The sequence below is a fragment of the Dermacentor albipictus genome, unplaced genomic scaffold (assembly GCF_038994185.2).
Source record: "Dermacentor albipictus isolate Rhodes 1998 colony unplaced genomic scaffold, USDA_Dalb.pri_finalv2 scaffold_44, whole genome shotgun sequence".
Lineage (NCBI taxonomy): Eukaryota > Metazoa > Arthropoda > Arachnida > Ixodida > Ixodidae > Dermacentor > Dermacentor albipictus.
Window position 1 is genome coordinate 473,254 of NW_027225598.1, and position 24,440 is coordinate 497,693.

Below are 24,440 nucleotides of genomic sequence, written 5' to 3' on the forward strand. Positions count from 1 at the left end.
GGAGGTTCTTGCTTAACTTACAGGCGCGGTTTGTTTCTCTGAATTGTAGAATATTATGGAGAAGTATATATAGCTGCCTTAATTGGTATATCACTAATTATCGACAGTAACAATTAATATTCACGCCATTGCTGAATAGCGCCATTACATCTAGAAAATATGCGTAGAGCTTACTTCTCCGAGTGCTAACCATGGTTTAAAATATAAGGAATGCAAACAAGCTTATTTCTTGCGCCATCTGGATTCCCGTTTCACTCCGCAGCTTTTGCCTGCGTGGTACATTTCTGCATTCGAACGGAAGTCAGCAAGTATTCAAGTTTTCGGCTGCAAATTTTCAGGCCTAATTACTATACTGAAGTGTTTGGCGCCAAAAATGTATGTGCGGCGCTAACTAACCTCTTGGCGATATTTGCGAACGGCGCCGATATGATGTTTCCTGCAGCTAGGTGGCGCAGTTACATGGGCTGTTTTAATGTTAATAATGTAAGGTGATGTATAAGTGTATGAGACATGGGCGGCTAGTTATGACTGAATTAACGCACTTGTGATGTGTCCTGCCGCTAGCCACGCGTGGTTTAGATTAATGTCTTCCTGTCGACTGCAGGAAGACGTTTATCACCAGTTGTCACATTGGAAAGACTGCGTCCCATTCCCGGCACCAGCCATCGCCAATGTGTGTGCAATTTAAGCATACGGTGAATCTGTCAGTATCAAAGTACGAATAATGTGACCAGAGCAACACCAAGAACAACAAAATACCTTTTAGCGACTACCGGGCATTTCGCGCGTACGATTTCAACCAACCTACAAATTCATTTCTCCTAGGCTTGTCTTTTTTTATTTCCTGCTGCCTCTTCTGCGCAACCGGAAGCGTCACACGTGCGCCAGCGGCTGATAAGCTCGTCCGCACTGGCGACGTCATTTCCGGGATGTCGAGCCGGCCGCGAAGCACGTGTTGGTGTCTGGCTGGTAGCACCTCGGATGGCTGGCGGCGTTTAAGGCGCGTCGAGAGCTAATTACGTTAATTACAAACGGATCGGGACGTGTACCATCGGAGAGGAACAAGACGAACCAGACAAGGTACAGACATACGGGAGCCATGAAGAAATTTTTGGGTTATTTTGAGCTCAGGACTGGCAACATCTTCATCGGTATGATCTCGGTGGTGAGCAAATGCTTCATTTAATTTTTTTTCTTGTTGCTGTTCCGAAACCGCATGTTTTCTTGCGTTTTTACTGCTTACGCGTTTAAGAGGTGGGATATTTTCTTTTGTCCTTGAACCGATGTCACATCATTGCACTTAATTTGAACGTTTAAAAATAGCACCTAGTTTCGACGTTGCATGCAAACGAAAAAAAGTTCCGCTGTTTGCAGAGTGCTGATATTATGCTTTGAGAGCGCCTTCTGCCCTCCCATATATATCTTCCCGAAACGCGCAGCTTGTAGAATACTCGCCTTACCATCGTTATATATCATTTGAATGATTTACAAATCATACGGTGTCGTGCCTGCGCTGCTGTTGGAATTCAATTGAGTGCTTAGGGTTGCTTCCGGCGTTCTGAGAGCGGGAGCTGCGAATGTTATCAAGCCTCCCAAAAGTGATAGTACCGACATTGTCTCAACTCACGAAGGAGGCTATTCGCTGTCATTTTCGGAAGCTTCGGAACGCTGCCGCCCGAACACTCGAGGCTAAGCTCTCGGAGGCCGCGCTGTCTTCTTTTGGGATCATCAGTACACGGCTAATCATAACGCGCCAGCTTGGCCGTTGAAGAAACGGTGGGCAGCTTCTCCACAATCTCGATATTGCCGCCAGTTGGGCGACAAGAAATAACTTCGTGTGATCCTGGCGGCCCAATACTGCGGAGCCAGATGTGTTACTTGATGCTCCATGGACAAGGGGAAACCTACGCGATTGCGAACAGAGTTGAGTGTTTGTAGAAATCTGACAGATCGTAAGAAAATGTGTATTGCGCCTTTCGCTTGTGCTTCCTCGAGACTGTGTACTTTGAGATGTGTGATGACAAACCAGATACACCGAAAGAGGCATTACAGGTTGCACAATTGCCGTCCTCGTTTGCCGGGCTTAAGCCGGTTTAAGAGGGCAAGCTGGGCGAGTTGGTGATTGAACATGTTCCTATGGGTGGGCAGCGCAACCCGGACGAAGGACGAGAAGTACACAACACGAGCGCAGACTAACAACTGGTTTATTATTCCAAGCAAAGGACTATAATATAACTATAATATACAGAAAATGTGAACACGTGTAAAGTGACGTTTACAAGGGTGTTAGCCTGTCTTGCCATTCAAAAAATCAGTTTCTTTATCCTGCAGAGTGATGGAAGTCTGGCTGACGCATGCGCCTGAGTCCACATGCATGAAGTAGGCCTCTACAATCTCGCGGTTAATTTGATGCATATTTTTTATACAGTATTTCCGTTTGTTCAAGCATGGGTTCGCATGAGCAAACTCTACAATGCGCGGCCAGGTTAGAACAGGTTTCATTCCTGGTCACACAAGGCGCATTCACACCGAAAGCGGAGCGTCTAAGCGGCCAAGCGGATTTTGAACGCGGCGAGGCGGTGAGCGCGTACGCCTGTTCAGACCGGACACGCTTGCCTGGCGTACCGCGTCGCACGGAAGGCGGGCCATCTCGCAATTTCTTTGGCAATGTCAGGGACGTGCCGTCATCTCGCGGCACTTTGGGTTTGTACGCGCACTTTCGATATTTTTTTTCGTCGTGGGTTGGCGCGCTCCCGTCCGCTATCTAGTTCTGCAAAATGATGAGCTCAGACGAAGAAGACGAGATCGTTGGCATTTTACTCGCCCCTTGTGTAGCGCTGTTACAAATATTGAAAAGCGACAACACAAGACAAGGACAAAAAAAGTATAAAGCGACGACACGGCGCCGTGTCGTCGTTTTACACCTTCTTTTGTCCTTGTCTTGTGTTGCGCTGTAACAAACCTTACTATGAATCTCAACCAACTTGCCGTTCTTACGCTTTTCAAGAACATAAGCGAAAAGCCCAGAGAAACACATTTGTTTACATTCGTTCACCAGCGCTTCCTCAGTGTCGGGCTCTGATTGGCTGTGGCCAAAGCGGCCAACTTGTCCGCGCGGAAAAATCGGTCCGGGCGCGATCCGGCCAAAGGGCCGAGTATTTTCCGCAAAGCGGAAAATCCGCGGCCGCTTTGCCAGATCCGCTTGTCCGCTTGCCCGCTCCGCCTTCGGTGTGAACGTGCCTTTAGGTTGTTAAGGCAGCGTCCCGTCTACCCAAAGCACATTTTGCCGCACGAAAGTGGAATGACGTAGACCACTCCCACCGGGCATGCCACAAGCTGCCCCGAGTGTTTGACCCGGCATGTAGATTTGGACGCCTGTTTAGGTCTATTGACAAGATTGCAAATCTTGTTTAAGGAGTTCTTTGCTGAAAAGATTACTTGAACACCATATTTCATGGCTGTCTTTTTTAACCCATGCCCCATCTGATGTACGTAAGGGATGACTGCGTACTTTTTAACTTTTTCGATCTGTCTTTGGGGTGCTTCCCCTTTCTTTATTTTTCTTCACTAGCCCTTCACATATTCACACAAGAATGGATTTAGGAAAACCGGCCTTCTCTAGACGATTGAGTTGTTGCGAAAAGCTCCGATTGGCGAGGTGGTGGCATGACTTTCTAAGTGCGGAACCCAAACACGTCATAGCAATTCCTCTTTTCACAAGTTTTGAGTGTGCCGAGGCGTAGTTTAGAATTGGTTTGCTAGTTCTGGGGTTATAATGCCAACAAATATGTTACGCTGTTAATCTTAACTGCAAATCCAAAAATTGAATTTCTTTATTGCTGGGCAGTTCATGAGTAAATCTGAGACCCATTCCTTCTTTATCAAAAGCGGCGAGAATGTCTCCAATTTGGAACTGTTTTGGGAGCGGATAACTACCAGGTAGTCGTCAACAAACCTGAAGCACTTGATCAAAGTTCCTGCCAAGACGCTCTCGAGTGCCCGATCAACAGTGCCGAGAAAGATCTCGCTAAGAATGGGTGTGACCTGAGAGCCGATGCAGACCCCCCGCTTCTGAATCAATATTTGATCATGCCAGATAACGAACGTGGAATTTAAATAGAAAACCAAGAGTTCGAGAAAAGCCTCAACCGGGACGCCACTATCCTTTCTTAACTTTAACTCATCGTTTTCCATAATGCAATCTTTGATTGTCTTGATCAGCTTATTGCTAGGAAGCGAATAGTATAAATCTGTGACGTCGATGCTGAACGCTGTGCATGCTGGATACACCTCTTTTCGTAAAAACCTAATGACATCTTCTGAGTTTTTTACGTTGAATGGGTCTTTTACCTGGAGCCCTGTTAAGTTCTTCTGAACCAGGAACTACGTGTTGCCATGTGTTTCTTTCCGACACAATTGTGCGTAAAGGTTGGTCGGGTTTATGCGTTTTTATCGTAAAGAACACCTCAAGGTTCAACCCCTGACTTTTTTTCACTGCACCAGATAGACGCTCAAGGTTCAATTCTAGCAACACTTTCTTTGCTTGATCATTGACTTTCTTAGGTTGAACGTGTACCTTCTTGAAGTTTTTTATTAACGCGGCTGAATGGCAAGATAGGCTAACACCCTTGTAAACGTCACTTTACACGTGTTTACATTTTCTGTATATTATAGTCCGTTGCTTGAAATAATAAACCAGTTGTTAGTCTGCGCTCGTGTTGTGTACTTCCTCTCGTTCTGCGTACGGGTTGCGCTGCCCACCCATAGGAATATGTTAAGCCGCTTGTTCCAACGTTATCACCACAACCCATGGCAATGTTGTGAAGCGGCGACCTGTGTATTATCTTACTTTCTGTGCCACTTTGTGCTGATGACATTAGGTGAATGTTAAAGTTGTTATATTTGCCCCACAATGAGTTTTCACCGGATGTGCGACTAATAGTAGTAGAGACGATAGTATTATCTTAGAGAAAAATGATGTAACGTAAGTCGCGTGGTAAGGATACTTAAGGACGGCGCCAATTTTCGTTCCTTTCCTTTGTACAGGTACAAAGTATTTTCATTATCCTGGCAGGATCCGCATCGTATGCCCACTCTGGTAAGCATGCATCAAATATTAATGTAGCACACAGCCCTGACATAGTTGTGATACTTGAATAGTAATTCGCGGATCATCGCAATGTGGCGTGCCGTAGTTCACGAATGACCGGCCCCGTTTTCTCAACCGTTAAAAACTGAGCCTTATTTTCACCGCAACGAGGTATTCATTCTGGCAGTTCTTGTAGACTTTTCGTGCACTTGAAAACACGCGGAAAAAGCGAAAAAAGAAATTGTGAAAACGTATTGGTAGCTGCAACGTTGCCTGTTTAGGTCCCCAGTTCCGCATTCCGGACACTAAAAATATATGTCAGAAAGCAACTCAGGGTTTATTTCTGACGTTCTTACTGATAAATGAGTTGCTTTCTTTAGCCAAAAGTTTATTGATAGGGTTGAATGACCAGTTATTTATCCATGACACTAGTATTTTAATTTTGCTTTACCGGGCCTGTCTGGGTTTAACCCATGTGCAGTCTTCCCGTTCACATTATGCATATCGTAATGTCGTTCTTCCTTAACAATACGATAATATGTGAATTTACCCAACGTCGCAATGCGAGTATCAAAGGGAAATTTTAATACAACTTTGCATTTGTGATATGGCGAATCCTGAATCTTGAACTGCAAAACACCATTGATTCCCAAGACAGTGCCGTCATTTCAGGAGCGGTTCTTCGCGCTCGCATGAACAATTGATAATTGCTTTAGTTGAATATGCGGCATTTCGCAAGTTTGCTACAAGTTCAAAAAACGCCAACGAAGTTCAAAGCACGATTTGACAGCGAAAGCTGTATATGTCTCGCCTTCCGTAGTTTGTTCGGCGTGCGGCAACAGAAACGGACTTAGCGATTTCTAACAAACTCATACACAATGGGTTTCATTGTCTGCTTTGTGTGTGATCACGTACGGGTGCAGTGCGGCGGCGCAGGTGTCAAAATGCGGAACAGATTAGAACGATCGCCGTGAACAATAGCGTGACGTCAATGTTGTCCCAATACATAAGCAGGATAGGTATCGGCGCTAAAAAGAGCTGCGTTATCGATGGGGCGGACACGTATAGTTCGTGCACCCGAACAACAACTTGGGGACGAGGAGCGCCGGAGGAAACAGCAACGAGAGTGCAAACGGCGCCGGCGCGAAACGACCACCGACGAAGAACATTCCCGCGATGCTGAACGAAACGACAATCGCGAGCCCGGGCAATCATTCCACTCTGTGAAAATGGAATGGCAGAGAAAGTACTTTGCTTTTCGTTTGAGATCCTTGACTGTCGTCAGCTTTCGCTGCCAGTCCATCTTTCCAGAGAGGAATGGTTGTCATTTTTATGCCGTGTAACTGCCTTTCAACGTAGAAGACGCACGCCTCAAAGCAGTGTTAATATATACGGAAGCTATTCATATCACCATTTTGGGAATTTTTGTTTTTTCTTTTAGCCGCATTTTCAGATTTCCACTTGACGTGGATTTGCATGGCAGCGCTGTTGCTCATCGCTTCGTTATTGTTTGTCAAAGGAGTTGGTGACGTAAGTTTTTCCGTTTCAGTACCGTTCCTAGATATTTCGAGTTTTACTTCTATCATAGAAGAAAAGCATTTGTTATTTATTTTTGGCCTTTGCTTGTACTCTCTAAGAAAAGTTTACACCCTTTGGGGTGTATATTTGCCGTATAATCGTCATGTAACTTGCCCGCATTTGCTTTCTTTAACGCTGCGAGCCCGGTACTTCCAAGTGACGAAGGGCATGCCCGTTATCAGCATGACAGAGCATTCTAGACAGGAAAGTAATGAGCGCAGCGTTTTCGAGAAAGGAAATGCGGGCAAGACAGATGACAATTATTGTTGTGTGGCAAATATACACTCCAAAGGGTGTAAACTTTTCTTATATCGTTAAGAAGTATGGGCAATCACGGGTGTTAGATATATACGTCAATATCAGCGGGATTCTGTTTAAGTTCTATTTGTCAGCCGATGCCAGCAATTCTGATGCGGTGATGTCACTGTGAGAGAAAATATAGAAGTAAATATAGAATTAAAGTTGGAAAGGGACATTACCTTTTGTGTGACATCTCATTTCTGGTCAAGGTTATTTTGCTTTACCGTGTGCATGAAGATCGGTAGGTAGGAAGCTATTCTATGAATTAGCCTGACGCGCATGTATATTTTTGAGAAAGGAAGTGTCACTACGTATGCGGGAAGCTTCGGGGGGTTATATATAGCTAAATTCTGTGGTGCTTTCCTAGCAATGTTTCCTGGTAAAAATGGGACAAAGTATACATAATAAAATTATGTCTTCGCTGAAACTCCTTTAGGAGGAGTGCTTAGCAGGGAATTTAACGTAGTGTGGTCAAAAACAAGTGGCTAAAAAACTGTAATTTTTTCTATAATTTCTTTGACCATATTACAGGGATGCTAACAGGTGTGTGCGCCTCGCTGAAGCTCATAGACAAGAAAGCTTGCCAATGTTATTTTGCTTCAGAGTAGCACATTCTAAGGCGAAAGGAGAGTCAAGCCTGTATAGCCTTTCGAAAATGCTGCTGCTGACGTAGTCTTGTTGCACGCAGAAAATATCCGCACTGATGATTCCGTGGATTTTAGCCATGGTGCCCTTTACACTGTGGCTCGTCGGAGCGGCGGTCTGGGCAGCCGTAAACAGCAAGGTGAGTGCTAACGAAACAATATCAAATATAAAATTGCGAGAAGGTGCGATGCTGCATTAGTCATTCAACATGGCTTGAGATGGTAGACAGCGCAAAAAAAAAAACAAAAAAACAGAAACCAGAAACGGACAGAAAGAAAAACACACAACAAAAGGTTGTGCTTTGCGGGTAATGTTAATTCTATCCAGTTTTCTTGTCTGAGCTGTTGGCCGTCACATGTCAAATATGAAATTTTTTACTAGGAAGCTCGCAGCAGTTTACAACACTGGTTTAGTGCCAGCTCTCTGTAGTGGGAGGATGACACGGGTAATACAAAATGTAGGCACGCTTTTGCGGACACGTCGAACGTTTTCCTTTGCTATCGAACTTTAACGCAATCAGAGAGCTTGGTGGCCCGACTTCAATGGTCGTAACGCCGTGGAGGGTGGGTCAGGTGGCAACTGCTGCAAGATATCGCTCCTGTAGAGAGGAACGAGCTCATACATAGGATTTGGCGCACCGGACGGTATACTGATAGTACATTGTTAACAGTGGTAACTCAACTATGTCACGTGAACTACGGCAGAAGACAATTTTATAAATAAGAACCTGGTAGATGTCCTGGTCAGCGAATGCTGACTCTCGTATGCTGACAGATGCTACGCTCTATAGAGCAAGGTACACTTTACTCGAATTGTATAGGTATAACTGCCACGTGTAGTGTGCCTGTGAAATGTCTCACGCCTGATGAAGGATGTCGCTTGCGTAAACCCTTGGTTTCACGTTCTTAACATGATGTCGGTTTGCGCATCCCTCCGCGCGCGACCAGCCGGAAATAGTGGTCGACTCAGCGCTTTAGTTATTGCTCAAACGCTCAAGCACTCCGCACGAAAAATACGAAGGAAAGGAAACAAAGAAAGAGAAACAAAGGAAGAATCACGGGCATTTACCAGACGGGCATATAAGCGGAAACGCAAAAAAAAATATTCCGGACTATACAATCAGCATGCAGAAAAAGTAATGTGCCAGCTATCCGTGGCTTACCTTGGGCATATATGCTGCCAAGAAACTGGGATATATCTAGCTATATTGTTCCGCACTGGAATTTTCTTCATTCAGTAGTCCTTTTTTCCCCAAGAAATTCAGTTTTTTTCAGATCTCCTCATAATCTACCCTTCAGTTATAATTTTAGGACTTTGAAAAATGACATGATGAAGTCCATAATTGCAGTGCTCTATTTCTATGGGTGGTTGCAATCCACCACTTGCTAAAGAGCTCGTAGCTGTATCGCTTGGCGCCGTTGGGCCACCCTGACAGTCCGAGCGCAACGGGAAGAATGCCGTCATGTTTATTGCGCAAGGCTTTATGTTCATGCCTGGATCGGGAGAGAGCAACACGAAGATCACTTGTAATGATCGACTCGTGTCGTGCATGCCGTAGCGATATCATCTGATACAGTAGCCTTATAAGAAATAATTGTTATTTAATCGCAGTGTGCGATGTTACAAAGCCGCGCCGCGATAACTGGACCACGTGCTTTTTTTTTCGGCATGTTTAGCATGCATAGGTACGGGGCACTAAACCATCACCAACGGCAACTGGGGTTGATAGGTTATTGCGGTGCCCGGCTGTTCTCGAGGTCGTTGCTTGGATTACAAGTCGCATTACACGGGTAGAATGAAGAACAAGACATTGTGGCATCAACTATTGAAAACGACTGTGAAAGTCAGCCATAGCTTTCTTGTGTAACCTGCTGCTTACCGCCATGCGAGACGTGCATGAAAAAACGTTATGGGCACATCAGCAGACGAGTGACGTGTCAATCTCGTTGCCAGCCCCTATGCAGAATAATACCACGACACAATATGTCTTGCTGTGATAACAGCACTCTATTTGCATATGCGTAGCAACAGCCGCTATTTCTGTCATCCGTATTGAGCTTTTCCGGGCATCAGGGTTTAGTTCCCGGGAGTGCCACCGCGTGGCGTATTGACCTTAAACTTTTCAAACTTCCCGCTGTTACGTAGTGATGAAGTAAATAAAACACAAATAAAAGAAATAAACGCCATCTCTGATCGCCTAACTTCACTACAAAGCTTGTCCCACCGGCATTATGAATGGCTTCTATAAAGAGCAGCCGTTCGTCGGCTGGGTATGGGTTGTCATCCTGAGAGCGTTTAGTCGCGACGAGGCAAACCCAGCGATGATTGACTCGGGGCTTTTCAGAGGCTTCCCCAAAGGCAGCCACATGTGTCTGTTTCTTTTTTTAGAGCTTCGGAGTCAACGGGCTAGGATAATTCTCGGAAGTAGTTCGCGGCAGCTTTAGCTAACCCCCGTGTCGCCTATTCAAATACATGTTAAAGGCAGATACGCTTTTCTGAGATAACCACTGCGCCGATTTAAATTAAATTCATTGCATTCAAAAGTTCATTTTAAATTCTGGTTAATGTTGAAGCGGAATTTCGAATTACTTCTAGATGTTTTAAAGGGAATTTTCAAAAATTGGTTCGCTTGAATGAAATATCAACACGAAGCTTAGAAATTCGCAACTGTGCTTCCTGGGATAGATATTGTAGTCCTGTAAACTGCATCGACGAGGACATCCAAAGCGGACAAATTTGGTGTGTTGGTTTACATTTTTCGTGAAATTGTTACGTTGTTTAGAAGGATTTGGCAAGAGTTCTAACCACAAATTAGTGGCATTTTTTAAAGTTATGTATGATATATGAATTTCGTCTGCTTTAGGTGTGCTTTTAGGTGCAATTGACAAAATCGTGATATCTTTCTTGATTGCTGAGCTAGAGTTTCGTTTTCCGAACATATGCGACACAAAAGTTTCGCTACCAACAGCAACTATATTTTAACTTCTCCATTTAAATGCGACAAAGCTCACCAAGTTTGACGCTGTGGTCACCGAGAAAAACTATTTCTCAATTTCTATGTTTTTAGATTGGAGTAGCGAGCTAAAGCTTTCTCAGAAATTGTGCAGCGTCTACAAGAGACGCCGCCGTGGCCGGCTTTTGATTTTCACCGATCGGTTTTTGAGGTACGCCCTATTATTTCCCTAGCAATTTTACTTTCCTCGCTGATGGGCTACCGCAAATCGAGAAAATAAGTGCTTAGGTATCAAGATGGGCTTACGAACAAGTTGGTTTTGCACCTTAGGGCGAAAGGTATGACAAAATAATTGGGTGAAGTGTTTCTTTGTCGTCGTCTGTTGTGGAAAATTCACGGGTTCTTACCGACGAGTCTGACTCATCATCGGTCATGTATTGACGGGAACCGGTACCGAATCTTGAGCAAACGCTGCCTGGCCGTACATTGCATGAGTTGATGCTTCTCAGTTATCGTTTCTGTCCCGAACAGCAGTTTCAGCTGCTGCTCAAAATAGTCCTCTGACTCTTTTGAGCAACAGCTGACACTGCTTTTCTCGTAAGTATTACAGCACGTTCGTGTATCGCATAGTAAATGCTACAATGCACGTTCTTTTACAGCGTTCCTTGCCGCTCGTGTAAACGTTTGGCACAACTTACAGTATTGGGATAATATAAATAAAAGAACCAAGCAGTATCATTTCGGATGGTCTGATTTTGGCGGTGTATAAACTTTTTGGCTAAGATAAGACGGAAATGAAAGCAAAAAAAATTATTGTTTTTCAGATGATGGACCCTGTTACCGCAACGTTGATGTTTGCCTTTGCAATTGTGGAAGTGAGTAAACCTGAATGCGTTTAGCAAGCTCAAATATATCGAAAGTAATATTGCGTGTCCACACAAATGCAGTCCGAGCGCTTAAGAAACCCGAAAATGCTCCTCGAGAAGGAAACTTCACTTATGGAAGTGCGTCATTTTCTTAGTCTATGCAAGCGTGGGTAGAAATGGTGGCATACAGGACAATTTATCTTTCTACTACAATCAGGAACATGCAAACTCTCACCCGAACAAATTCGTTTTTACTTTGACAGTTATTTGCCGAGCTATGGGATTCAGAATTTCAAGGAAACTATCGCCGATTTTTTAGTAATATTATCTGTAGTATAAAGCGAATTTTTCTTGATGACAAGAAGTGTCCTTCAAGTAAGTGTCCTCTTTATCTTAAGTGGCTTGATGACGTAGCATAAACTACTGTGAGGACTTCTTTATAATGTTGGTTACCTACTCAAAATTGTTTCCTTCTAACTGTTTAGTTAGAAGGAAATATAATGATGAAATTATCATTTTAAGGCCGGGCGAGAAAACAGTGCTACGCAGACAGAAGCACAACGGCACCTGTTTTTCTTCACTCAAGGCTTGATTTCAAATAAACAGTGTATATAGCCTTTTTTTTTTCAACAAAGCAACTGAAGATGAACTCGTATTAAGGTTTGTAAAATGTTTGAAGAAGCACTTAACACAGACAGAAAATGAACAGAGCAAACAGGTGAGCACATGCTTTTAATCAGGATTGATACTTGAACAACGCATGCGCATCACATTTGTATAGTGCTTGCGTTTATCGAGTGACTACTTTCTTCTTTGTGTCCAACTACCTCAGTTTTGTTAAACAAAGGCATAACGCCACACATGCAGCAGTGCGACGCTAGATAGCAAGTTGTACAATATTTCAATGCCTACATTCTTTTACTAGGAAGTACCTGGCTTCACCACGTTGAGTTAAGAATTCGTGCTATGTTGTGTTTTTGTCTACGTAGCCCTCAATTGTTTCGCATTGCACGAAACGACACCATTGCAACTTGCTCGTCTATCTATTTTGCTTCGAGGATGGATCTGCAGTGCACAAGGCTTAATTACACCATTATGAGTCGTATTACACGACCATAAGCTCCTTCGGAGGCAACTATTTATTAACATCAGAAACACAGCTTAACCATATATTTTGCACCCTCCGGATCGTCAAAAGCGTTCTGGTGCAGGAGGGCAAGCTTAAAGAGAAGTATGGGCACCCCGCGTGAGATTTCTATAGAAGCATCCAAAGTGAAAACATCAGCTATTACTGGTCCAGTATACATGTAATGCACTTATGCAGCCACTTGAATAAAACGGACCTTAGGCAAAACATTGCAAAGAAACAATGAGATATGCGTACCAGCTACATAGGAACATACTGGCACCGAGACCGAAGCCCCATATTTACGCCTTCCAACTCCCTTCACTAATACACTTCGCACGTGCTATTTCCATTTGCAGCAAAGTCTGATCATAAGCGTTTCGAGGTGTATGCGACACATTCTAATCATCATTATTTTAATCCGCACTGTGCCTTTGATGCACTATCATGGCGCGCACAGTTGCATAAACTGCACTGGAAAGAGATAGTGAGATAAACGAAGGGCTTTATTTTTTTTTTTCGTGGTGAGGACCATAGAAACGCGAGAAAACATAAAGCCAATGCCTAATTTTTTTGTGTCATTTTTACGAGGGTGTGTATTCGAAGAAAAAAAAAACATTTTTGCGGAATTTGATGCAACACTTGTCGCGCGATAAGTTAAGGCAAGAAAAAAAAAAGTTTCACATGCTTCTATTTGCAGGCGTATTTCCTATCCTGCGCAGTCTTCTACCATAGAAAACTGGTCCGGGAGAATTGAGAAAGAAAGCTGCGCAATGAGAAGACGCTGGAGCACCGTTCTGGAGAATCACGATGCCTATGATAACCGCAAGCTTAAACTCTGCCCCTTGTATATCCTCCAACTTACTTTTTTCATTTTCAGGTGTCTTAGAATCCCGCTTCGGTGCTTTATTATTTATTGTGATGGCATATTCTAGATGTGCAAATAAAAGAAGTACTCTCTCTATATCTCTTTATGTATATATTATATATACGTATATATAGGTCACATTCATATATGAAGCCAACAGACAATGTCACAGCCCGAAAGTTTTCCGCTATATCCCCTAAATATGACCGAGGTCACTAGTTTAGTTCATCAACAACTCCCCATGCGTGTCACACAACGAATTGAACTAGAAAAAAAGCATTTGTTCAATAAGTATTTTCAAGACTTCAGTGTAATCCACAAACACTAATGTTTCATCACACATTGCACATAGCAAGCTCCATGTTACCTCGAAGTATTAACGCGGTGTAACGTAAACTTTTTTAGGGGCATTCTGACACATAGCGGATAACAGTCGTAAAACCACGGTCCTTATTGTTTCTAGTAAAACACAATAATTCCCAATTTTCGCACTACGAATAAGAGTTATCAAAGTTGGCCTAAAACCGATTTCTCATTGAAGATTACTTTTTCTTAAAGGGTGATAATACATTCATACATTGCAAAACTAATGAACGTTGTCCATCTTGTGTGAGCAAGGGGTAAAGATATTTCATATTAATAATAATGCTGATATACGAATATGATACGCGCTTTCTTTATGCTGAACACCCAACCGAAAACCAGCCTATTTAATACATTCCCGCCATGCAGCATTCAATGTGGGAAAGCTTATAGCTGTTTTTTAAAAGCTACGTTAACATAAATACGATAATGGCCCATCGCATCCAGTTTCCCGCACGTCGCATGTACATGTAAACAGCTGTGTTGCCCTAGGAACGGAACGCTACGACGACGGCGCTCTGTAACGCGAGCGGTAGCTGTGACGCTGACAGGACGTCTACTCAATTATGTTGCGTTCAGAGAGGGGTGGCAGATTGAACTAGTTGTTGCAGTATTATTCTTGTTGAAAGAGCTCGTGTCACGAAGCAGTATAACAGGATGACCATGCACAGACAAGGAAGAAAGGCCTGACAGACATCTAGGATGGACACCGAGAGAGGGAGAGAGAGAAAGAGATGGGGTGGGAAAGGTAGGAACGTCCACCAGAAGAGCTTCTGGTGTGCTGCTCTTCACTGGGGCAAGGGAAAAAGAAGACTGAAAGAATAGCGGACAAATAAAGAAAAGACGCGAGAAAAAAAAAAAAAACTAGAGGTTAGGAACGTGTTTCAGAACTGATTTAGTTTCTCTAATAGGCCACTCGATGGTGGATACGCCAAGAGTGCCTCGACCTCTTGTGGAGTGACACCTGCATAGAGCGCAGTTCCAGTACTGTCTGCTCCGAAAGCAGCCGGTTTCCAAGACGGACCAGCGTGGTGGCGAGTGACTGCATGTGTGCGCTGAACCGAGGACGACGGCGAAGTTCAATAGATTGTTAACTTTCAGGTGGTGATCTCTAAATGGATTGTTTAGGCGTCTTCCTGCATTTTGATATACAGTATAAAGATGCTTGCTTCCACCTGACAATGGCAGTTCATAAAAAAAATGTGCGTAAACAGAAATTTGTAAAACAAGAAAAAAAAACTATCAAATCTTGCGAAGCATGGTTGTGTGCGCTGCTATTTTCTTTCTAAACCAAGCAGCAGAGAACCAAATAAAGAAGGAATGGCCTAATACGTATATTACTATTTGTTGCTTTTGCCTACAAGTTTTGTTTTAATACACGTAATGCCTGCCTAACAGCATTTGTATAGCTAAGTTCGTTTCTTGACACACTAAAGACTGTCTTTGCTATTACATGCGTCCGAGAGCGATTTCGCTCCTTTATATGCGTTCGTGATCGAGAAGAAGCCATTGGGTCGGAGAATCACTGGTAAATTTACCAGGAAGATCCCGACCATTTGGCTGCGTAACGACACAATCCCGATTTATCCCCGGTTTTCTTCCTTAAAAATGACATCCCATTTTTAACCCCCGAAATAAAAGGAGATGTAAAAAAATCACCGCGGACGGACACCGCACAGATGGTTAACCAGTGAAGCTGTAACATGCGGCCCCAGTGTTTATCACTGGGTTAATCCCGACGGTTTATTAAATGACAGCTTCGTAGGCAGCCGGATCCTCGGTACGCAGTTGCTGCTTGCGCTCTGCTGCACGAGCCTGTTCTTGCAGACGTAACCAGCGCAAGGGTGGACGCGAGACACTACTAAGACGACGAGGACAAGTGCTGACTTCCAACTCGTGTTTATTACAAAAAGGCATGCATTTATAAACTCGCGCAATTGATCAGAATGAGATACAATTGTGCAAGTAAACATGGTCACCCCAAGTCAACAAGAGTGCGCCAAGGCCACGTCAAGGCCTAAGGCGGCTTCCCGCGTACAGACCCCAAGTAAGCGAATTCTTTAACAGACAGCGCTATGGACGGTTTGCTAACGCAGTTGAATTCCGTGATAGCCGCTGCCTCAATGATGGGTCTTGTGTTTTCATGCGCATTTCTTCCTAGTATTTCTGTTCTTTCAAAGAGTGAACGACATTTGCATGCCTTTTGCATGCATGCATATATGCATCCATTTTTTTGTTAGAAACGCCAGTTGGAAGTCAGCCCTTGTCCTTGTGGCCTTACTAGCGCGCTGTGTCCACTTTTGCGCTGGTTACATCAGCTTGGAATCGCAACTAGCCCGGTCTCACACTTTGCTCCTGTTCTTGTGCCCGGGCTGCAGCATCGGCATAGCGCAGACGAGCTCCTTCCCGGTCCTGCTCTTGGCTTTGCTTTCTCAGGAGTACGTACGACGCGTGGCCAATCCACTTTGGAGCCAGAGAGAAAGTGCTGAGTGCGCGTTCGGCTGCGACGGAGCGCAACAACGTCACTACTAGCGAGGCCAATAGCGCGCCTTTTTCTCTTTTTCCTTTTGCGCATGCGCATGGGGTTGCGCCGGAGGAGTTTTCAGCGTACAGGCGACAGACGGATGGATGGACGAATAGGCTAGCCACAGCCAGCTTCGCTGTAAAACCAGATAACAAGGCAGTTACGCATAACGCATGCAATGAGTTGACGAAAAAATTTGCCTAAAGGGCTGTAATACATGCATTCGTATGTAACCTCGCATGCGCGTTTTGCTACAATGTACCTCCCTTTTCGGGAAAAAAAAAAAATGTGTCGGTGGCAGATATAGATGTACTCTAGGACGGCGGGTTAAATTAGACGCCGTTTTTTTAAGCATACTTTATAACATTTTTATACGTAAATTACAGGAAAGGAAAAAAATTGAACATTGCTCTGAACATTGCCTATACATATTTGCGACCTTATTTACACCAGATATTAAAAAAATTCCTTGTTTAATTCGCTGGTTCACTGGGGCAAGCTATCTTGCCTCGTGTGACGCATAAAATAGGCAGGAAACGAGTAGCCAGTAATTATCTTCAGTGATTAGAAGAGATGCAAATCAGTATCGTAACCTTTGTTTTCTTTTTCAGTTAACTTATGATTTCTATATCTACAATGAATGTTTTGCCACTATTATTATTCCTATGTACTTAGATTTAGGTACACGTTAAAGAACACCAGGTGGTTCAAATTACCGGAGTCCATCAGTACGGCGCGCATCATAATGAGAGAGTGGCTTTGGCATGTAAAAATCCATAATTACATTTTTTTCTATTATTATTGTTCGCATGCAACGTAATGATTTGCATTGCCGAAATGTTTTTTAGCTTTGCACACGATATTGTTTTTTTGTTGTTATTATTAGGTGCGACATGTAGCACATTTGAATTCTACTTGTTGGTTTTGGAAACATTATATGTAATATTTTTTAAATCGTATGCTCCAACCGTATGTGCTTGAAGTACCGAGGGAGGCTGGGATTTGGTCACGTGTTGCGAAACATCTTTGGCCCAATTTTCCTCGGTCTGCAGTGTGTGCTGTGAACCGAAATAAAAGTTTGTTGTCGTTGTTAAGCCAGGAAGGTTAAGCTTTTTTGAATCATCACGCCTACTGTTACCCCAATTTCCACCGAATGTGAATTTAGCGCACTGCACAATTGCCCTAGGGCAGCTCGAAGTTGGGACTAACGGTGTGCTCATGCTTTCGAGGAACTGTTGAAGCAATTTTATGGTTTCCGAACGCGCATTTAACTTCGCATGCTGATGAGAGGATTGGGGAGGAGGGGGGGCATGCTTCGCATGCCCCCCCTCCTCCCCTATCCTCTTTTCTCGCCCTTTTCACGAAATTGGATCTTTGCGGCAGTTCTCTTGGCTTGCTTTATTTTGTTGTTCTACATCCTACGTGATTTGTGCTTTTGAATCCAAGAATTTCTTTACCATGCTTGTCTTATCTCCTGCTGTTCCCAGTTCTGCTACCACTTCCCAGGCTGTTGCAGGGTACATCTCCATTTTCTTTTCGATGTTTCGTACGAACTCTGTTATTTGCGTTTCATTCATGTTTTAGCAGTTCAGATGCTATTGGCTCGTACCTTGCGCTTTCTCTCGCAAATGTTAAGGCTAAAGGTTTATGATCGCTACCCAGACTATCTTTTCCATGTTCATCTATCATCACTTGGTCTAGCCGTTCGTAGACTGTTTCCAATGACAGGCCGCTGGTCCAAATCACATAGATGCGTTTCGTTCAAGGTGTACACGCTAATAGCTTCGTCAGTGAGCAGTGGTCGGGCCATCATGTGACGCCTGTCGACTGTATATGCAACCAGTTGTCGCTCCATTGACTCAGAGATGGGCGGCAGGTACGAATCCCCGTTTTGGAGTCGCATTTATTTGCGGCGGCAGTGCGTCCGTCTCACTGATGCCGTATGAATACGCTATAGGTCACGGTGGACCCAACGGCTGTCTCATCTATGCAAAACAAATGTCGATGATTAAGTTATCAATAGGAAAAAAACTGTGTCGTGTTTGCAAAGGGAGGCCATGAAGTTTAGACTGCGCCTTCAGTTTTAATCATGCGCACAATGTCTGCCAGTGGGCTACAAGGGGAGTGGCTCGCTAATATAGCAGTGGAACTCACGTAATCATCACAGCGCAAAATAGCGGCTCCGAAATAGGAATGCGCACCCGCCAACTGTCGCTGGGTCGGCGTAGTGACAACTGGTTACATGTACGTTCGACGAGCACGCCGTGCCCGGCCGCACTCTTGTCTCAACCGCAGCCTACAAATCAGCGGTGCCACTCGGTGCCGCAGACAACGAAGCGGGACGCTTGCTCCCGCTTTCGGCTTAGGTGTCACGGTGGCAGTATACGGGTTCGGTCTCTCTTCGCTGAGCACGTGTATAAGCTCGAAGGAAAGCACACGCAGAAACCAGAATTTGCGATGAAGCCTAGAAGAGCGACGCAGTCGCAGATGCACGGTCGCGCGGGGATGAAACTTCAAGAAAAGGGCGGTGCGTAGAAGGACACACTGCAGCCCGATAAAGCACTAAATGTGGCTTTAACCTACTTTTCGCCATCTGCGTTTGGTGCCTCGGTATGCAGCGCGCGTGAGCCGGCTCAACGGAAGGCCACCGCAGATATCACGATTTACGCCGACGCCGAGAACCTCATCTCAGAGGTTGCGTGCACGACACCCAGCCAATAGAATCAGGCTGCTCCAAAAGAACAACACATGAAAACGTCAAGCTGAAATTGACTGGAACAGGGAATAGGGCTCTAACGCTCTAACCGTGTTTTTCCCTTGTTTTTAGGTAAGAGATCGCTTACATATTGCCATTCTTTGTTGCACCGAATAGAATCCTTGGCTGCTGTAATGGAAGGATTCCTTTCATTCCAGAACATTCCTTCATCTCCCATCGCTCAAGACAAGTCAAGGCAGGCGACAACGAGGGGTTGGGGGGGAGGAGGTAGCGCTGCTCGGACCAGTGATGATGCATGACAAAGAAAGGAAGTGGCACTGAATCGTTGCTTTAAGCCGGCCCTATTTCACTTTGAGACTATGGCAGTGGAAGAGTTTTCTTTTCATGTTAAGCGATTTGGGTGAAAAAATTAGGCAGATCCCACGCACTGTGAGAATCGATGTAAGCGAACCTTTCCGTGCTGGATGCTTTGATTGACGATAATTAGCGGTGATGTTGAAGACTAAAGCTTAAATTTCTTCAACGTTTAGGCTAACACGAGAGTGCTGAGTCATGTTAAACGTTACCTTGCGAGCACCACTGCTGTCTGCGTAGTACACAGAATACACAGGGAAGAGGTGTTTGCTTGAGGCATTGTTGTGCGCCATATTTTATAACCTCTGAGAGGGTTGAACGTTTTCATTTCGTCACATGGCGCGTCGCATTGTGGCAGAAGTATTAAACTTGAATTGCATTATGGGGCTGTACGTGCTGAAACCACACTCGGATTATGAGGCAAGCCGTAGTGGCGGACTCCGGATTAACTTTGACACCGTGATGTTCTTTAACGAGTTCCAAAATCTAAGTGCGCGTGCGTTTTCCAATTCGACCCGGTAGAAATGCGGCTGCCGCGATTGGGATCAAATGCACGGCCTCTGGCAATGCCATAGCCGCAAAGCTAACGCGGCGGGCACATAAGTGTTGATTTGAAAGTCGACCGCTTCCGTAGTGTCTCCTGGACCCTGCGGTGCGCTTTAATTAATGTGGCACGCCCTGCATAAGTTGCCGCTTGCCATATTTGCATGGCATTTATTTTTCAGAAATAGCAGCAACGTACTGTACCCTACCTTGAACCTGCTTTAATTGGGTGCTAACCAACGCCGACGATCATCCGTTGAAGTCACCTTGTGCACAATCGAGGTGCGACACCGGTAACCACACTGGTAGCGTTCCTCTTGACTGCAGCGTTGTGAGACCCCTAATAGCTTCTAGGGCGTCGTTATCCGCTGGGAAGTGGGAATATCATTCCCGCGCAATGATAAAATAATGTCCGATGGAACTTGAGCGCAACGCTATACCTTCTTACGCTATGTTCAGACTACGTTCCTAAGGCGCCGATTTTTCGTAACACGCGTAAGCGGAAGCGCAACAAGCGTATGCGTCTAGTTCATACTGTGAACGTAAAGGTACCAACGTGCGCAATTCACGGGAAAATCGTGGGTGAGAGTGTTAAAGGGTCGGCAACATTTACGACTGTGAGATTACGACCGTTGCGACACAGCCAATCACCGATAAGCTTTCGGTTTTCAACAACCGGTGACGAGACTTCCGTCCTCCCGTCTGCAGACAGCTCCGGGCGCGGGAAGTGCCATTCCGCCATTCCGTGCGCACGATTAGGTTGGCTGTGTTCGTGAAAATTTGTGCAGTGCGCCTTGCGAAACTGTTTTCAGTTCATATGGTTTATCCGCCGAGGAAATCGATGGCCGCAGATGCGTGCTCCGAACTTCGATGAGTGGTCTCATTAGGTTTTCAAGGAAGCGGAACTGCTGGGGCGACATGCGCATGAAGTTATGAAACATCGCCGCGTCACCAACTCGGAGCTTGGCGAAAAGGTTGTGAAAATCGCCGTCCAGGGCCCTGTCGAGAAATACTTGCCGCACCCAAACCCTTCTGCGTCGCCTTCGTCGTCTTTGGGCGATTGAATACATGACTAAATGTTTGTTTTGAGTGTGAATTACTTCGATTTCGGCCAGCGCTCTTATGTTGACAGGAGCCATATTGGACCGCTGGTGGCGTCGATTCTGCAGCTCCAAATTTGATTGGCCTGTTGTAAAAGCCGTTATTTACGCAGCAGTAAATGTGAACAAAGGTGCCGGCTTAACTGCCGTAACGTTTTCTACGCCGTTACGTTCGATACGCCGAAAGAGCTGTTACGCGCGTTACGACCGTAGTGTGAACATAGCTTTACTGCTTTCACTGCTTCGCATCGAGGGCGAACTTGCTATTATTCGTAATTTAAATGTTATTTTCTTGAAAAAAAAAACAATGCCAACTGTACCTCTGTCGCCAACATTCCTCAGGGTCAAATGAATGTCTGTGTCCCATATTGCTGGGGCATTTATGCAGATATACAACTCATCCGTACCCAATGAGCTATAGTAGAAATGTCTCATAACTGTGTGGGCGAATATATTTGAAAGACTAAATACGCACACATGTGCCAGCCTTTTGCGAGCCTACGTTTTGAGATGACAGGCCGTAATATCAAATAATGTTGTTACAGGTTAATAGCGGCACTTGCTCGCACACCTTCATTTGACAAATAACGCAACGAGATGTATCAAAATGCAATTTAGGTTGAGGCGTAACTTCATCTTTGCATGACAGAAGAAAGAGCAAATTCACACTTTTCGGAAAAAAGTAAAGATTATAAGTTAGAATATATACTGCAGAGCCCTATATCCCGTTATTTTTTGTTACTTTCGCCTCCATAGCCTACTACCCTCTCACTGGCAGGTACGATCGCACGTAGACCGGTGGTTGCACATCACCAACGCGACAGATCCTCAATAAAGCGCGCGTAAATGGAACGTAGCATCAGTGTGAATGGGACTTCCTTTTGGGAAACTTGGTAAGGCCAGCTGAACGTGAATACTTAAAAAATACTGCAAAACGAAAAAAAAAATGACTGACAAGTGCCTCCACCTCCTTTCACTCTCCTTATCCATCTGTTCTTTCTTTGAATAAAGGGAAAATCAGACATCCACCCGTTCGTAGCAACTGATACAAAGGAAACCCATACGGGTTCCTCGAAAGAAAAGCCTCATAGTTGAAGAAAAATTCGTCCTGGTCCGGGACTCGAACCTGGGACCACCCGCCTTTCCGGGGCAGCCGCTCTACCATCTGAACTAACCAGGCGGCTAGCAGATGGCAGAGCGAAGTTGAATTTGTCTACAACACGAAGCAAAGGCAAGAGTTTGACGTAGTTGTTCAGGCACATTTTTTCTTTATACCTTAAAGCCACATTTATCATCACTAATCAGCACTGTTAAGGTACCGGAGTAGCTAGTGCCGTCTCCGATGACCTCCTACACGATGCACCGTGCCACATGAACCATCTTCGTCTTTGATAAAATGTGTTGAAGATTTTTTGAACGGCCCTGTTAACACTATGTAGGCACCCGCTACGGCGGCTTAGCGGTTATGGTGTTGTGCTGCTAAGTACGAGGTCACGGAATCAAACCCCAGTCTCGGCGTCCGCAATTCAACGGGGACGAAATGCAAAAACGCCCGTCTCCCTAGAATTCGGGTGAGGTGAGAGATCCCCTGCTGGTAAAATCAATCCGGAGTCCCTCCCTACGTCGTGCCTCATAGTAAGGTCGTGGTTTTGGCACGTAAGACCCCAGAATTCACATACCAAGTTGGCCTAGCTGAGTTTTGGAGCAACAAAGATGCGAAGCGAAAATGAAGGTGACGCAATATGACTGGTTTAAGCACTGCATATGTTGACACGCTTTGATACTGCAAATCTTGTGGCGCATGATGCCGTAGTTATACTGTCACTCCATCGCAAGTGCAGCAGAACTGCGCTGCACCATTATTTTGATTGTCCCGGTGGGAGAACGAAACTACATGGTAGAAGCGATGTGATGCGGTATTTAATTTCCCTTTGTCTATGTCAAAGCTTTCTTAAATGTTTGCGAGAGCATAACGCTTGCTTAGCGGCAGTGATAACGAAGGAATGCCGATTTTCGCGCAAACCCCAATACACTTCTCACCCCATTTCTTTTTTTTTGGGGGGGGGGGGTGTCAATCAAAATTTGGGTATCCAAAGATCGCTTCAACTGAACAACAGCTCATTTGCTTTCTGGACGCTACGTGTTTAGTTCATCGACCACCTCGGATGGTTTATTCGCGGAGCACCACCTTTCATTGTTACTTTCACTTTTGTGTGACGTGGCAACTGGCGTGACGCCACAGAAGAGTTACCGAGGTTCTGCCGGCTGGTAAGTGTTCGACCAAGAATAGCGTCCCTGCCTGCAACATTGCATCCACGTGAGTTACGCTCGTACAACGTGAGCTGAGAAAAAAAAAAGAGCACAATTACCTCTGATGTCCGCAGTTCTTTTCACATTCCAAACAGTTGGAAAAAAACATTTGCGAAAGAGAGCGCAGTTCTGCCTTTTCTGTTGTACACATGAGAAATAGCAATGTCCTGGTAGCTAGTCAAAATGGTTCAATAATTACCTTTGAATTCATTTTCCTGCACCGCGGCCAAAAAAATTGGAGGCGAACATTAGTGAACTCATGTCTACTTAGCGTGAGTCCTACGACTGCTTAGACTGCGAAGTACACGTGTATAAAATTTGCTACGAAATAAATGGGTGTTAGTCAACATTTTCCTAAAAGCATCGCTCAAGCTATCCGGGTTGTTGATAGCTATAACTGCAGTGCGATTTTTGGTGTAATTGGTGAACGGATGTCGTGAAAGTGGTGCTAAATGTGGTGCTAATCTTAGTATTTCAGCTACGTAGACATGACTTCATTAGTGCTCGGCTATAATTGCTCAATGAGACGGCATATACTATTCAGTGGTTATTGTGAAAGGTAACGAATGACTAATTTGTCCTAGCTAACAGGGCATTGCAATTTATTGTTTCATCTCTTCGAATAATGTGAACCGAAAATGCCAAATTTTACTATACGCTGCATGAGATATAAAAATATTTACTATAAGTATAAAGAATCGAAGCATATGGTGCAAGTGAAACTGCTACTGAAACGCTTCCTGCTAATAAGGCGAGCAGTAGTAGTTCTAACGTAGTCTACTTTCTGATAGATACGTTATTGGTATATGGCAGACGTTTTGAAAGGTCAGAGAGACAACTCATGATAACCAGCACTGCTACCAAGCTTGCACAATGACGATTGTATCACGGGGCTTCGATACTTCAAAAAAATGGGAAGTATCAGAAGAAAAAAAAACCAGCCTGAATAACAATGGTAGAGGCATGCCAGTTTCTATATTCGCGCAAAATGTAGGCATGATTTCATAGAAAATAATCGCAATCTGAAAAGCTGGAGGAATGCGTAAGTAAATAACCGGTTCAAGTCTAACATGAAAGAGAGCAGCTTGCAGTAATGTAACACAAT

The 24,440-nt window shown here is 44.6% G+C and overlaps 1 protein-coding gene across 2 annotated transcripts; it reads left to right on the forward strand.

The window, feature by feature from the left end:
- The first annotated feature begins 914 nt into the window (after positions 1–914).
- On the forward strand, positions 915–13,521 carry LOC139052941 (uncharacterized). 2 transcript variants are annotated; one of them, XM_070530089.1, is made up of 6 exons: positions 915–1,165; positions 5,047–5,098; positions 6,531–6,619; positions 7,656–7,751; positions 11,390–11,440; positions 13,258–13,521. In XM_070530089.1, the coding sequence occupies exons 1-6, from the start codon at positions 1,100–1,102 to the stop codon at positions 13,312–13,314; spliced, it is 411 nt and encodes a 136-aa protein (XP_070386190.1). In that variant the 5' UTR covers positions 915–1,099; the 3' UTR covers positions 13,315–13,521. The 2 variants fall into 2 exon arrangements, with proteins under 2 accessions (XP_070386190.1, XP_070386191.1); XM_070530090.1 differs by lacking the exon at positions 915–1,165 and adding an exon at positions 2,522–2,703.
- The last annotated feature ends 10,919 nt before the right edge of the window (positions 13,522–24,440 follow it).